Source organism: Passer montanus, unplaced genomic scaffold, assembly GCF_014805655.1.
Source record: "Passer montanus isolate IOZ18808 unplaced genomic scaffold, ASM1480565v1 scaffold8, whole genome shotgun sequence".
Lineage (NCBI taxonomy): Eukaryota > Metazoa > Chordata > Aves > Passeriformes > Passeridae > Passer > Passer montanus.
This window is the reverse complement of record NW_024373256.1, coordinates 1,942,747-1,957,043: the sequence shown is the minus strand read 5'-3', so window position 1 is coordinate 1,957,043 and position 14,297 is coordinate 1,942,747. Positions and strand designations below refer to the sequence as shown.

At 50.9% G+C, this 14,297-nt stretch overlaps 1 protein-coding gene across 2 annotated transcripts in view; it reads right to left on the bottom strand.

Moving 5' to 3' along the window:
- Positions 1–14,297, bottom strand: part of CACNA1H (calcium voltage-gated channel subunit alpha1 H) — a 158,452-nt gene that overhangs the window by 95,139 nt on the left and 49,016 nt on the right. The window contains exons 4-6 of one of the 2 annotated variants that reach the window (XM_039732237.1): positions 11,969–12,066; positions 6,793–6,952; positions 75–387 (exon numbers count right to left, since the gene is read on the bottom strand). In XM_039732237.1, coding sequence (XP_039588171.1) covers positions 75–387; positions 6,793–6,952; positions 11,969–12,066 — 571 coding nt within the window. Of the gene's footprint in view, positions 1–74; positions 388–1,408; positions 1,536–6,792; positions 6,953–11,968; positions 12,067–14,297 lie in introns of those variants that run through there. The other variant, XM_039732238.1, reaches the window with a different exon arrangement.

Genomic DNA, 14,297 nt, shown 5'->3' with positions numbered 1-14,297 from the left:
CAGAAAAATCCCAAAATAAAACCAAAAAACCCAACAAAACCAGGGAAAAAATCCTATTTTTGGGAGAATCCTACCTGAAAAATAGCAATCCAGGCATATCCAATATTATCAAAATTGATGGCCCCGTTGTGGGGGTTGACGTCCCCGGCCATGCAGATGTTGTAGTACTGGTTCCAGTTGATGCAGGAGTTCCTGCTGGGCTCGGGGCTGGCCAGGCTGGGGCTGTAGGACTCCATGCTCAGGGTGCACTCCACCTTGGACTCCTTCCTGCTGGGGATGTTGGAGCACCTCTGCATGCCGTTCTCGCGGTGCGAGGAGCAGATGAAGGGGTTCTCCTCCGCCTCGTCCGGCCGGTAGTAGGGGTGGAGGAAGGTCAGGTTGTATGTCCTGGAGAGGGGGAGAAAAGGAAAAGGGTGAGGGGGAAAAAATGGTTCATCCCTGATTTTAGCAGCAGGAAAAGTGCTGGTGGCTGTCCTTTGTCCTGCAGAAATTCCCTGTCAAAACTGCAGCCCCTAAAGTCAAATCCATTTATACAGCCTGGAATGCCCTGCTGATCTCCCAGTAAAGACCAGTCTGAGCTTCCCCATCAAACAAAGGAGGGAAAAGCACGGAATGAGAGGGGATGGAGAGAAAATCCCAGCAGATCAGGTTCTTCCTCCAACTCCAGGGAGCTTTTGGGCTCTCTGGAAGGATTTGAAGATGACTCTTCATCCCAATAAATGCGTCCCTCAGGATGTCTCTGATGAGGGGCTGAGCTCCCACAAGGAGAGACCCAGACAGAGGCCATCTCCCACTCCCTCTGTACCTCTACAAAAAAAATGAAGAGCCAAAATTAATGGGAAAAGCACGTGCTTGCTGCATTTCTGATGGAACTGGCTTGGATAGAGCCGATGGCTCTGTCCCAGCCTGGAGAAGGAACCGCTGGAATTGCAGCAGGGCAGGAGCTGCTTTTCCCTGAGCTGTGTCCCAGATCTGGCACTTTCTGGGCCCTGTGCTGTGTTGGTGAGAGCCTGCAGCACTCGGGGCTGCAGCTGAGGAGCTGCATTGCTCCAGAGCCAGTGTTTTATCCAGTGTTTTCCCAGCTCCAGGGATCTCACTGCTGAGATAAGGGAGAGGCAGCACACACTTATAAAAGATGTGGGCAGAAGATAACCAGGTAATTCTTCCAGCCAGGACAGCTCTATTTTTATCTCTCTCTGAAATGTCCCTATCTGGTGAAGAGATTTGGCTTTAACAAGTGTTATTCCAGACAATTGCTTGGAATTGCTCCCCAAAACCCTGGAGCCAAGCAGGAATTGCTCTGCGGCTGCACTTTAAGGAGAGAACAATTGCTGCAGGGCAGAGCTGAAGGAAATCAGCCCTCAGCCACTTCCCTGGGGAATTTGGTTCTGTTCCATGATCCAATTACCTGAGGTGGGTGTGGAGGATTCAGCAGCTTCAGGAATGGGAGAGGGAAGAGGAGCAGGTCCTGGGATTTGGGATTCCTTTGTGTTCAGCAGCTCCTCCTTGCACACCCCACAGCTCCAGACTAAACTGTGACATCACCTGCGCTGCTTCTGGGCTTTGGATCCAACAAAAACCTGGAAGATGTTTTTCCTCCCCAAGCCTTTTCCTTGCCCTCCCACCAGCTGCTTCCCTGGGAGGAAATTTCCATATGAAACAGGCTGGAGAACGGGCCAGGAGCTGCAGAGCAGCATTTGGGAGCACATCAGACACCACCCAGCAGTGCCACACACCGGGAGGATTAAACAGAAGATTAAAACACACCGAGACGCAGGAAAACTTGGGAAGAGCTGGAGAATTCAGGGAAATAAGCAAGGAACAGAGAGGAGACACCTGAGAAGTGATTTCAGCTCCCCAAACTGCAGGATCAGTCCCCATGCCACTGGAATGAGGCACCCACAGTTCAGGGGCTCTGTGCATCCCAGGAGTCTCCATTAGGGAAGTTTTGGGATGAAGAATGGCTCCCTGAGGACACAGAGCCCCGGGCTGGGCTCTAAGGAGCTGCACAGAGAAGATCTGGAGCAGTTTGGTGCCTGGGGGAGGAAAATCTGAGCAGGAGAACAAAGCCCAGTGGGTGAAGCCTGGCTCGGTTCTGCTGCTGCCTGAAGGATTTTATCCTCCCTTTCCTCTGCTCTCCTCACTTTTGCAGCTGTCCCCAAAATAATTTCTGAATTCAAAGTTGTCCCTATGACAAAATCAGTCACCTGGGGGGCACTTTGTGCCCAGCCTTCCCCTGTTCCCTGTCCTTCCCACAGTGTGGGAAGCTCCAGCACCACCCAGTGAGGGGGGAAGGGGCCCAGACTGGCTGCAAACTGCAAATTTCAGACTTTTTCTTAAAATCTTTTCCCCATTTTTTTCCCCTGGCAAAACCAAAAAGGGGATGGAAGGAAGGAGAACAAGAATGAGAAACAAAAGTGCAGCAGAATGAGGGAATCCCCAATATCCCCCAAATAAATGGATGAGTTCTGCCAGGACCTTCCACTTCTTCCTGATTTCCTTGTTCCTTGCCAACAGGTACAGACAAATCACTCATTAATGCTAATGAACCCACTAATCAGGAGAGCTCTGGGGGAAAGACAGGAGAAGGCAAGCCCCAGGATGGATCTGTTATCCCATCACAGAGGATTTCCCAGCTTTTCCCAGCCCTGCTCCCTGCCATCTGGATTTCCCTTTCTCTGTCCCTCAGCACATCCATGGGCGGGAAGGACAACAGAGAGGCAGGAAAATCCATTTTCCTCCCACTCCTACTGGATCATCCTCTCTCCAGCCTCCCCAGGGGAAGTTTTCCCAGCCCATACACACATCCCAACCCTGAGCACAAGCTGGGGGAGCAGAGGAGGACAGGGAGGAGGTGGCAGGAGCCCAGAACTCAGGATGAATTCCCTGCTCTCCCTGCTGAGCAATTCAACACCTTGCAGACAAATTCCTGAGCCTGCTCCCAGGAGCTGAAGGCAGAACAACACCGAGTTAATCAAGACTGAAAACTCACACCACAAGTGTCCCGAGGCAGCAGAGAAACACAAAACCCTGCACAGCTCCCTCCCCTCTGCTGCTTCCGAGCCACTGAGTTCCTTGAAAGGCTCCCAGCCTGGAAAATGCTGCTCTGCATCCCAGCCCACAGGAGCAGCCCCAGGAGAAGAGCCCAGACGGGCAGGGCCTGACCCAGTTCCTTTATTTCCACCGGGAGCAGCTCAGGAGGGTGGGAAGGAGCCCGAGGGGGAGAAAACCATCCTGGAGATGTCACCCAGGAGCTGCTGGCTCTGCTTGTCCTTCCCTCCCCGGCACACCAAACCTTCCTCCTGCCCACCAAAGAATCCCTGGGGTATTTCTCCTGTATCTCCCAGTGCCAGGATCTCCTGGCATGGCTCACAGCCCCTCCTGGAGCTGCTGTTCCAAGCAATCCCAGCTTTTGTAGGATCACTTTGGGTGAGGAGGGAAAGATTCTCCCATGTCCCAACGAGCAGAGACCCAGTTCCAACCCACTCCTGCAACAACCCAGCAATTCCTTCAGAATCCCCACTGAAAATCCTGAAATAACCTCATTCCAGCCCTGTAACAGCACGGCTCTGAAAGACAGAGAGAGAAAAGCAGAAATTCCCAATGCACCTCCAGAAAGTCCCCAAATTTCTCTCACAATGCGCTCGACATAAAAATAGTTGCTTTACTCTGTGCTGCCAACTTTCAAGGGGGATTGAAAAGAAAAGGTTTCCATGGGGAAAGAAGAATGATGGCAAAAATCAAAGTCAGTGCTTCCATCCGATGCCTCTGGAAGAGCTGAAGGCGCAGGAAGCTGCAGGGCAGAGCACAGCAGGGCAAAGCTGGATTTGAAGCAGCTGTTTGGGAGCTCACTTACACCTCCTTTCATCCAGAAAATTTGGGGTTAGGACCCTGCCTTGCTGGCCCCTGGATTTTGTCTCTGTTTAAAGCAGTTTTGGTTTCAGCTGGGAGGGTCTGGCAGCAGCACCAAGGGGAGACCCTCCAATAATTCAGGTTTTCCCTGTCTCCAGGGCTGAGAGGAAATCAGAGGCTGAATCTCAGCCCCAGCCCCTCCCAGCCCCCTGAAGGGCTGGGAGACCTCTGTGCCCTGAGGAATTGTGGATTTCCCACCCCTGGATGTGTTTGAGGCCGGGCTGGAGCAGGGAGGGTGTCCCTGCCCATGGTAGGGGTGGAATGAGAATCTCTGAGGTCCTTCCCAAGCCAGCCCATTCCAGGGCTCCATGATCTGTCCAACAGCAGGGAGATGGAGCCCTGAAGTGTTTTCCAGGTCATTCCATTCCCTTTTTTCCTTTACAATTTACTGCTGGTGTGTTAACAGCCACTGCAGGGGGGAACCATGCCCTGACGTCTGGGTTGAGAGAATGAGTCAGAAATGACTTAAAAAAATGGGAATAGTTCCATCTGGATTCCCTAAAACTTCCCCACCGAGCTCCAAGAAATAGGGGTAGCTGGAAATGCAGGGACTGGAACATTGCTGGATTTCTCTAAGTTTAAAATTAATGCAAAAAGCTGGACCCAGCAGCAGCACTTGGGGTGAAGGCACCAGAAAACCCCACATTTCTCCTGCTGACACTGAGCTGGGAGCTGGGATTTTCCTGCCCCATGGGCACCCCCATTTCCCCAAATTCCTTTGGAATGCAGCTCCTTCCATCACAATAAACCACAGGAGCTGGGCAGAGCCTCCCAAATTCACCTCTCCCAGCAGCTGGGGGGTGGCAGAACCCATCCCAGAGGGAAGGAGGCGATCCCAGACAAACCCCTTCGAGCACAGCTCATCCCAAAACCTTCCCTGACAAGGAGCAAACCCTGATGAGAAAATCCTGTGACCCTAAAACTTCCACACTGAGCCCCAAGAAATAGGGATAGCTGGAAATGCAGGGACTGGAACATTGCTGGATTTCTCTACATTTAAAATTAATGCAAAAAGCTGGACCCAGCAGCAGCACTCGAGGGGAAGGCACCAGAAAACCCCACATTTCTCCTGCTGACACTGAGCTGGGATTTTCCTGCCCCATGGGCACCTCCATTTCCCCAAATTCCTTTGGATGCAGCTCCTTCCACCACCATAAACCAGAGCCCAGCTGCTGGGGGGTGGCAGAACCCATCCCAGAGGGAAGGAGGCGATCCCAGACAAACCCCTTCGAGCACAGCTCATCCCAAAACCTTCCCTGACAAGGAACAAGCCCTGATAAGAAAATCCTGCGAGGCCTTTGATGCTGCTAATGGCCATTACATAACTGCTGCTTAATGTCTGTGCTTAGGAACGCTTCCCCTGTGGTTCATCTTGAAAGCTCCACTTCGCAGAAAATCACCGAGCGTTTAAAAACCTGCCTCGAAGAGAGCGAGGGGGGCTCGCTGCAGTTAATTACAGCAACGGGGCCACCCAAGCAGGGCTGCAACTGCACAATTTGGGCTTGGGAACGGCAGCTCCGGGCTCCAGCTGAGCCTGGAGGGGTTTGGTGAGCCCAGATTGATGCTGGGGGTGCAGGAGAGGGTTTGGGGCGTCGGGAGTGGGATGGCACCCATGGCAGGCTCATGGATTTTCCACTCTGCTGGGGGGAATAAATGCCACCAGAGCTGGTCCAGAGGACAAGGAGAGGCTGAGGGAGCCCTGGAGTGAGCAGTGAGAGGCAGGAGCAGGACCTGAGGGATGATCCCTGCCTGTCTCGCAGACAATCCGAGCGCAGACAGCAGATGATTACCCAGGGATGTAATTACAGGCTCCATCTCCTCTCGCAGAGTTGGAGCTGCCCTAAGAGCTGGGCTGGGGCATTTCCTCACCTCTGAGCTGCTGACGTCTCTGACAGGAGCCTTTGGAAGGATTTTTTTTCCTAGGAAAATCCCCCTTTTCTGTGCTGGCTGTGCTTGGTTTTCATGCAGGTGTGTCCTCACCCCGGGAAGGGGCAGGGGCACAACAGCCCCGGCTCAGGGATGAGCCAGGAACCATCCCAGCCCCAGCAGCACCTCCTCAATCCCACTCTGAACCCAGCAGGAGGAGCCCAGGGCTGGCAGCAGGGACCAAAGGATGACCCAGAGCCAGGATTTATCCAGAGAGCTCAGGAGCCAAAAGCTCCAGGAGCAAAGACAAACAGCAGCAGCACGGCCCAAACCAGGACTAAGAGCCTGGGCTGGGCTTAAATTGATCAGCTGAGCCTTGGGCAGGGCTGGGGGGGTCCCAGGTGAGGCTCAGCGGGCAATGAAGGTTTATTATCAAAGGGGCTGCTCCACACAACTGTCCAGCCTGGAAAAATGAAAATTTGCCTTTTTCAAGTTGGGCTTGATGATCCTGGAGGTGTTTTCCAGCCTTAATGATTCAGGTCCTGCCCATCCTGATGCCTGCCCCACACTCAGAGCTGTGTCCAAATGATTTTAATGCTTCTCACACCCAGTTTGTTATCTCAAATCCCTGACAAGGATTTATCTCTGGGTTTCAGCTGCATCTCCAAATCACCAGCCCCTGCCAGGGGTTGGGGTGTGCTCGGTGACCTGAGCTGTTTGGAGAGCTGGGAATTTGTTCTAAATCCTCCAGTTCCCAGAGTCAGGGATCTCAGGCAGAGCTAATCCAGCCCACTCCCATCCTCGTCCTTCAGGTGCAGCAGGAATTCACAAAACCCTCAGGAAATTGCTGACAAATGGGATTTTTTCCCAGACAAAAAGGACCCTGCTGAGCGCTGGGATTTTTCCAGCAGGGGACAGAAAAATCCCCTGCTGGAAAAGGAAGGGAAAGGGAGAGAAAGGGGGAGAAAAAAAAGGAAGAAAAAGGTGGAGAATTTTTCCTTTTGCTGTACTTACATGGCAAAATTCCTGTCTAGGAAGCACCTGTTCCTCAGCAGCCCTGCCCAGAGCTGGACCCCGACGATCCCAAAGATGAAGAAGACGAAGAAGCAGAGGAGGAGGACGTTGCCTAACATAGGCAGAGTGTCCAGCAGCAGCGTGACCAGGATCCTCATACCTGGGGAGAGGGGAAAACCACGTCAGGATGGGGAGAAACCACCATTCCCACCTTGGATGTGCAGCCAGGACACAAATATCAAGATTTGGTGTTTTCCCCAAAATGCTGAGGCTGAAAAGGGAGGTGAAAGTGCCAAAGGCTTGGCAGGAAATGGGAATAACAGCAATCTCCAGAGGGTGGATCCAAGGATGGGATTTCCAGGTGTTCTCATTCAAGGACACACAACCTGCAAAACAATTTTTCGTGGAGAAACACTCCCAGGAATCGTCAGCCTCTGGAGGAATTGTTAAAATATGGATTTGTAAACATTGCAAACTCCCCTGATGGATCACAGAAATTGTTCCCCTAAAAACCACGGAGCCTGGGTGGGGTGGGAGCTGGGCCTGCACCACAGACAATTCCTTTTCCATGGAAAACTCCTCTCCTTGCTGGAAAGGAAGGGAAATTTTGATTTGTTTTGAGGATGGAAAGCAGGATGCTTTTCCTCCAAGGATGTTGTTACTCCCTCCAAGGAAAGCTCTGCTCCCTCTCCCTCCCCGTGCAGAGGCTGTGGGACCTTCCCACCAATCCCACTCCTCTGCACAAGGATCTCCATGAACGCCGAGTTCCTCCAGCCTCGGGTGCCAGGGAAATGCTGATCTCCATGCCAGATATTCCACCTGGAATTTTCCGACAATGGGGCTGGAATTCCTGGTGGTTATTCCCAAAGGGGATTGGAATTCCTGGTGGTTATTCCCAAAGAGAGTTGGAATTCCTGGGGGTTATTCCCAAAGAGGGGTTGGAATTCCTGGTGTTTGTTCCCAAAGAGAGTTGGAATTCCTGGTGGTTATTCCCAAAGAGAGTTGAAATTCCTGGTGGTTATTCCCAAATGGAGTTGGAATTCCTGGTGGTTATTCCTAAATGGAGTTGGAATTCCTGGTGGTTATTCCCAAAGGGAGTTGGAATTCCTGGTGGTTATTCCCAAATGGAGTTGGAATTCCTGGTGGTTATTTCCAAAGAGGGGTTGGAATTCCTGGTGGTTATTTCCAAATGGAGTTGGAATTCCTGGTGTTAATTCCCAAAGAGGGGTTGGAATTCCTGGGGGTTATTCCCAATGTGTCCTGTCACAAAATCATGGAATACCTGAGTGGGAAGGGACACACCAGGATCCTCAAATCCAGCTCCTGGCCCTGCCCAGCGCTGTCACCCCTCGGGAGCAATCCCACATTTTCCTGGCAAATCCATCTTAGGAAAAGCAAGGACACACTCAATCCCCACTGGAAAGACCATGCTGGGATTTTCTCCCATTTTTCCCCCCTCTCTCACTAATATCCTCCCTCTTTTATTCCAAAAATGGGTAAAATTTCTCTCCCTGTGCCAGACAATTTTTTTCTGCTCAGCTCCTTTTGGTATTTGGGGTTTTTTAGTGGCATCATCCCAGAGACTGAATCCAGCTGTTCTCCAGGCTTTCCTTGGAATGTCGAGTGTGCCATGGGAAAAGAGCATCACCGAGGCTGAAACAAGGAGCAGGATTTTCATTCCCATTCCATGGGGTGCCTGGTTTAAATTCCCCAGCAGAAAAAATAAAAATAAATTTAAAAAATCCACAAAAATAAAATTAAAAATAAAAACATCAAAAAATATATAAAATAAATATAGAAATTAATATAAAATAAATATAAAATAAATATAGAAATTGATATAAAAATAAATATAGAAATAAAGCAGTGAAATGGATTTGAAAAAAACCAACCCAATGACCACTGCTGAAAAAAAAATCCCTGACTCCAGCCCCTGCCAAGTGAATAAATTGCAGGAATGCCATTTTTCCAGTGGTTTGGAAGGAATAATTTCTAATAGAAATGATGTTTTTATTGGCCAGGGTTCTTCTTTCTTTTCTTAACAAACTGCATTGAGCTAAAAGAATCTCGTGGGTGAATTTATTGTGCCTGGAAGCCACGAGCTGATGGTGCTGGCTGGATCCCAGGGAAGAGCCCAGGAATCCCAGGGATAAATCTCCAGGCTGGTTCTCCCTGCTTCCCTGCATTTAGCACCAGGTTCATCTCTTCTGATCCAGCTGTAAATTGTATCTGGATTTTTAAATGGGATTTTTAAATCCCATTCCCAAGTCCCAGAGCTGGGAATGGCATGGATGATATGCTGGGATGGGCTGGAATTCCAAGGAAATTCTTTGGCTGAGCTGTGCCATCGCCATGGATGAAAATGTATCCACAAAAATCCACCAAAATCCAGGGATTTTCCCATCCCTTCTCCACAGATTCTGGAATATTTTGGTCTGAAACAGCAAAATTCCCAGTGTTCTGAGTGGGTGGGGTTGGACAAGGGGAGGCTGGATGAGCTGCCCTCCAGGAATGGGGATATTTCTGGGAATCATTTCTAGGAATTCCAGGTCCCCTTTGGTGGTGCCAGCCCAGCCCAGCTGCTCCTTGGGCACCTCCACTCCAAACACGGATTGAACCCCCTGGAATTCATCCCACAGAATATTAATAAAAATTGGGATATTTTCCATCACCTGCCTGTTGGAAAAATATGGAAACCCCATGGGAAGTGCAGTAAAAAAACCTTGGAGGGCTCGTTTTGTGTCAGGGCAAGGGAGACAAACACAAGTTGGACTCAGAGCAAAATTCCACCTCAAGCTGGAGTTGTTTGGATTCCTGGAGCTCCTAAATCCTTCAGTTCCCTGCTGCTGCCCTCAGCCCAGCTGGATCCCAGCTTGAGATTCCCAATGTTCCGTGGGAAGAGTGAAGGGCTTTGTGGATTTGAAGGAGTTCAGAGGGAGCCTGATCCTTATCCCAGCCTGGAGCTCTGAACCCAGCCCGTGGTCCCTCTGCTCCACCCCATCCCCAGAACCCCAAATCCCAGAGGGAAACTTCTCTGGAACCCAAATCCCAGAGGGAAACTCCCCTGGAACCTGGAACCCAAATCCCAGAGGGAAACTTCTTCAGAACCCCAAATCCCAGAGGGAAACTTCCCTTGAACCCCAAATCCTAGAGGAAAACTTCTCTGGAACTCCAAATCCCAGAGGGAAACTTCCCTGGCACCCCAAATCTGGAGGGAAAATTCTCTGGAACCCAAATCGCAGAGGGAAATTCCTCTGGAACCCAAATCCCAGAGGAAAACTTCCCTGGAACCCCAAATCCCAGAGGGAAGCTTCCCTGTAACCCAAATCCCAGAAGAAAACTTCCCTGGAACCCAAATCCTGGAGGGAAAATTCTCTGGAACCCAAATCCCAGAGGGAAACTTCCCTGGAACCCCAAATCCCAGAGGAAAACTTCCCTGGAACCCCAAATCCCAGAGGGAAACTTCCCTGGCACCCCAAATCCCAGAGGGAAGCTTCCCTGTAACCCAAATCCCAGAAGGAAACTTCCCTGGAACCCCAAATCCCAGAGGGAAACTTCTCTGGAACCCAAATCCCAGAGGGAAATTCCTCTGGAACCCCAAATCCCAGAGGGAAAGTTGGTGTTGTGCTTTCCAAAACCCTGGCAACAAAACCTCGTTAGGAAAACAAAGCTCCAAAGGGTTCCGGGCCCCTTTTGGCCTCTCCTTTTTGTGGCCCTGTTTTTAACTGAGGACCTCACTGTGCAATTCACTGCTTTTGTTCCTTGTTTTCCAGAAAAAAACCCTGTGGAATTGGGAGTTCTGAGAGAAAGTTCCAAGGCTCCTGGGTGTAAACATCCATCTGTTCCCTCACATTTTCCTCGGAATCAAACCCCTTTTGGGGGAGGTTGTTTGGCTGTCCTTGGATGTGCTGAATCCAAGCAGGATTTGGGGCTGGCTCGCTCCAACAAAACAGGAAATATCCTTTTTTTTTTTGCTTTTTAATTTATTTTTTTTGTCAGGATCCCTGTGATTTCCATACAATGCTGCTGCATTTTGACTGAGGTGGATTTGGGTTGGAAAAGGATGGAATTGCTGTGGAATGAGCACCTTGCAAAGGCCAGCTCAGCAGCTGGCTGATTCCAGCAGGGAATTATTCCAGCGTGGTGGCTCGGATTTAAAATTGGATTTAGAAGCCAAGCAGCTGAAGCCACTTGAAAATGGATTTAGGAGCCACTTGAACTTCCTGTCGAGGATGATCCCAATTTTGTTTCACATGGAGCAAACCCTCCCTGGGGTTTTAGCAGCAAGGGAAGCTCCTGAGCTGCTAATCCTGAACATAAAGTCCTGGAAAGATCTTAAATCACTGAGGAGGGAAAACGAACCCAGCAGGGCAAGAAGATCCCTCTTGGAAATGACCTTTTCCCTTCCTTTGTTTACTTTACACCACCAGAGAGTTGTTTTCCCTAGAAAAGTCACAAAAACCTTGGAAAACATCTCTGAGGGTCAGTCCCTGCTCCCTTGCCCTTTGCTGACACCAATTATGATAATGACGATCTCTAACTCACCATTAATAATGAAATTAATTCATTTCCTCTCATTAGCTGCACAAAGCAGACACCCAGGTGTGCATGGGGGAGTTTCCCAGTTTTCCTGGACTGAGCTCAGCAATCCAGGTGTGTGGCGGGGTTATTCCCAAAGTTTTCCAGTTTTCCCAGGCTGAGCTCAGAAATTGAGGTGGGGTGGGTTTATTCCCAAGGTTTTCCAGTTTTCCCAGGCTGAGTCTAGAAATCCATATGTAGGAAGGGCTATTCCCAATGTTTTCCCTGACTGAGCTCAGAAATCGAGGTGAGGTGGGTTTATTCCCAAGGTTTTCCAGTTTTCCCAGGCTGAGCTCAGGAATCCAGGTGTGTGGGGAGGGTTATTCCCAAAATTTTCCAGTTTCCCAAGCTGAGCTCAGAAATCGAGATGGGGTGGGTTTATTCCCAAAATTTTCCAGTTTTCCCAGGCTGAGCTCAGAAATCGAGATGGGGTGGGTTTATTCCCACGTTTCTCCAGTTTTCCCAGGCTGAGCTCAGCAATCCCGGTGTGCATGGGGGGGTTATTCCTGTGGCTCTCCAGCTCCCCGGGGCTGTGCCCGGGCTGGTGTCACTTACTTGGGACCCTGTTGGTGGCCGTGCCCGGGCTGGTGTCACTTACTTGGGACCCTGTTGATGGCCCGCAGCGGCCGCAGGACGCGCACGGTGCGGATGGCGGAGAGGCTGACGTTGTGGCCATCCAGGGAATATTCCATCATCCTGCAGGGAAAACAGCAAAGCACTCAGGAGGGCGTGCTGAGGATTGGGCTCGGGGAAGGCTTCGCTGCCTGCAAGCCCAGGGGTGCTTGGTTGCAATCCCGTGGATGAAATTCCGCGTGCCTGGAGAGGTCCAAGCCAGGCTGGATGGGGTTTGGAGCAATCTGGGATGGAGCAGGGAGTGATCCCTGCTCGTGGCAGGGGTGGGATGGGATGAGCTTTAAGGTTCCTTCCAGCCTTTGCTGCCAGCATAAAGAACATTTTTGAAAGCAGGATTTTCCTTCCAGGATGTGAAGAAACCTCCAAGGAAGCTGGAGAGGGAAACTCCAGCAGGGATTGTGGGGATGGGGCAAGGGGGAACGGGTTCACACTGAAAGGGGGAAATTTAGGTTGGATATTGGGAAGGAATTCCTGCCTGTGAGGGTGGGGAGGGCCAGGCACAGATTCCCAGGGAAGCTGTGGCTGCCCTGGATCTCTGGGAGTGTCCAAGGCCAGGTTGGATGGGGCTTGGAGCACCCTGGGACAGTGGGAGGTGTCCCCGCCCTTTAAGGTCCCTTCCAACACAACCCATTCCATGATTCCCTCACTCTCCAGGACAAGGAGCTGCTCCCCAGCTTTCCCCTCCTCCTGTGACAAACCTGAATACCCAAACCAACAAAAAATGCACAAATCGTTTGTTTTCCATCTGATTATTAAGGACAAAGAACATTTCCTTCTTGATTCTTCTTCCCTACTCCCCCTAAACATTTTGGATGGATTGGCACTCAGTGGGTGACTCCCTGCACAGGAAAATGGGAGGCACAAGGCTTTGGGATGTCTTGTGCCATCAACAACTTCCAAACCTTCAGCTGCCAGCCCCAAAACTTATCCTGGGAACCTGCAAGACCTCCAAGGACTGGATGGACCAGGATGCCAAGAGTGGGGTCCTGTTATCAGATTCCACCTGTAAATCCTGAACCCCTTGGAAATGCCCCACAGAATTCCACTGGAGCTGGGAATTTTGGATGGATTGGCACTTGGTGGGTGATTCCCTACCCTGAAAAACAAGAGGCACAAGACTTTGGGATCAACAGCTCCAAACCTTCAGCTGTCAAACCCAAATCATATCCTGGGAGCCTGGAATGTCTCCAGGGACTGGAAGCACCAGGAACCTCTGGATTTCAGCTCTGCTGAGCACCATCCCTGCTGCTGGGCTGCAGACAGAGAGCCCGCCAGTTCCACCGGGCTTGAAATGTTCCAGAGAACATTTCTGGGGCGAGGAAAACATGAAAGGACTCTGGGAGCTGGAAGGAACTTCAGACACCACCCGTGCTGGAGGCGGGAGCTGTGTTTATTTTGAAGTTCCCCTGCTCCCTTTGGAGCTGCTGCTGAGGAAAACCAGCTCCTCTGAGGAGGCAGAACGGGGCAAACAAAGCTCTGCTGATCACTTGTTCCCTTCTTATCACAAAAAAACTCAGAACAACTTCAGCACATCCACGCCTTTGCTGGAGAAAGCAGCTTTGTTATTCCAGTGGTGAGTTCCCTGCTAAAAGCAGCTCCAGTTTTAGGAGCACACGCTGGATTGAAGGGTGGTGGTGGTGAGAGGTGGATCCCAGCCCTCAGCACAGCCTCTCCTCCCCCAGGGACACTCCCAGCTCCAGCCTCTCCTTGGAGAGATGGGAAATCATATCCCAGGTACAGCTCAAATCCACAAAACCATCTGGGGATGGTCCAGGATCAGCCAGGGAAGGTGGGAAATCATATCCCAGGTCTGGCTCACATCTGGAGATGGTCTGGGATCAGCCAGGAAAGGGGTTTTTCTTCCTCTCATCTCCAGCCTGAGTAATGCCACACCTCCAGCGGGGTCTCCTGCTGTTTTCATCCTCCCCAAACATATTCCAGCCATGGAAGGTGGGGAAAAACCTTGGAAAACTCCAAAATGGCCTCACCAGCCACTTTCCCCCTCATTCCAACAGCAAAATTCCCAGTGCCAAAGCTGCCCCTGAGGAGGAGCAGAGGGCTCAGCCCTTCTGCCTCCATGGGGAGCCTGATCCTGGGTTTGGGGAGCTCTGAGGAGCTGGGGATTTTCTGCTCATCCCAAATCCAACACGGAAAAACACCCTCAGCTCCTTGATCAGAATCCTGATCCCGAGTTTTCCCTGCTCTTCCCCTGCCACTCCTCCCTTAAACACTGCAGCAGCTTTATAGGAAAACATAATTAAGGTAAAAATAATTAATAATTAGGGGGTTTTTTT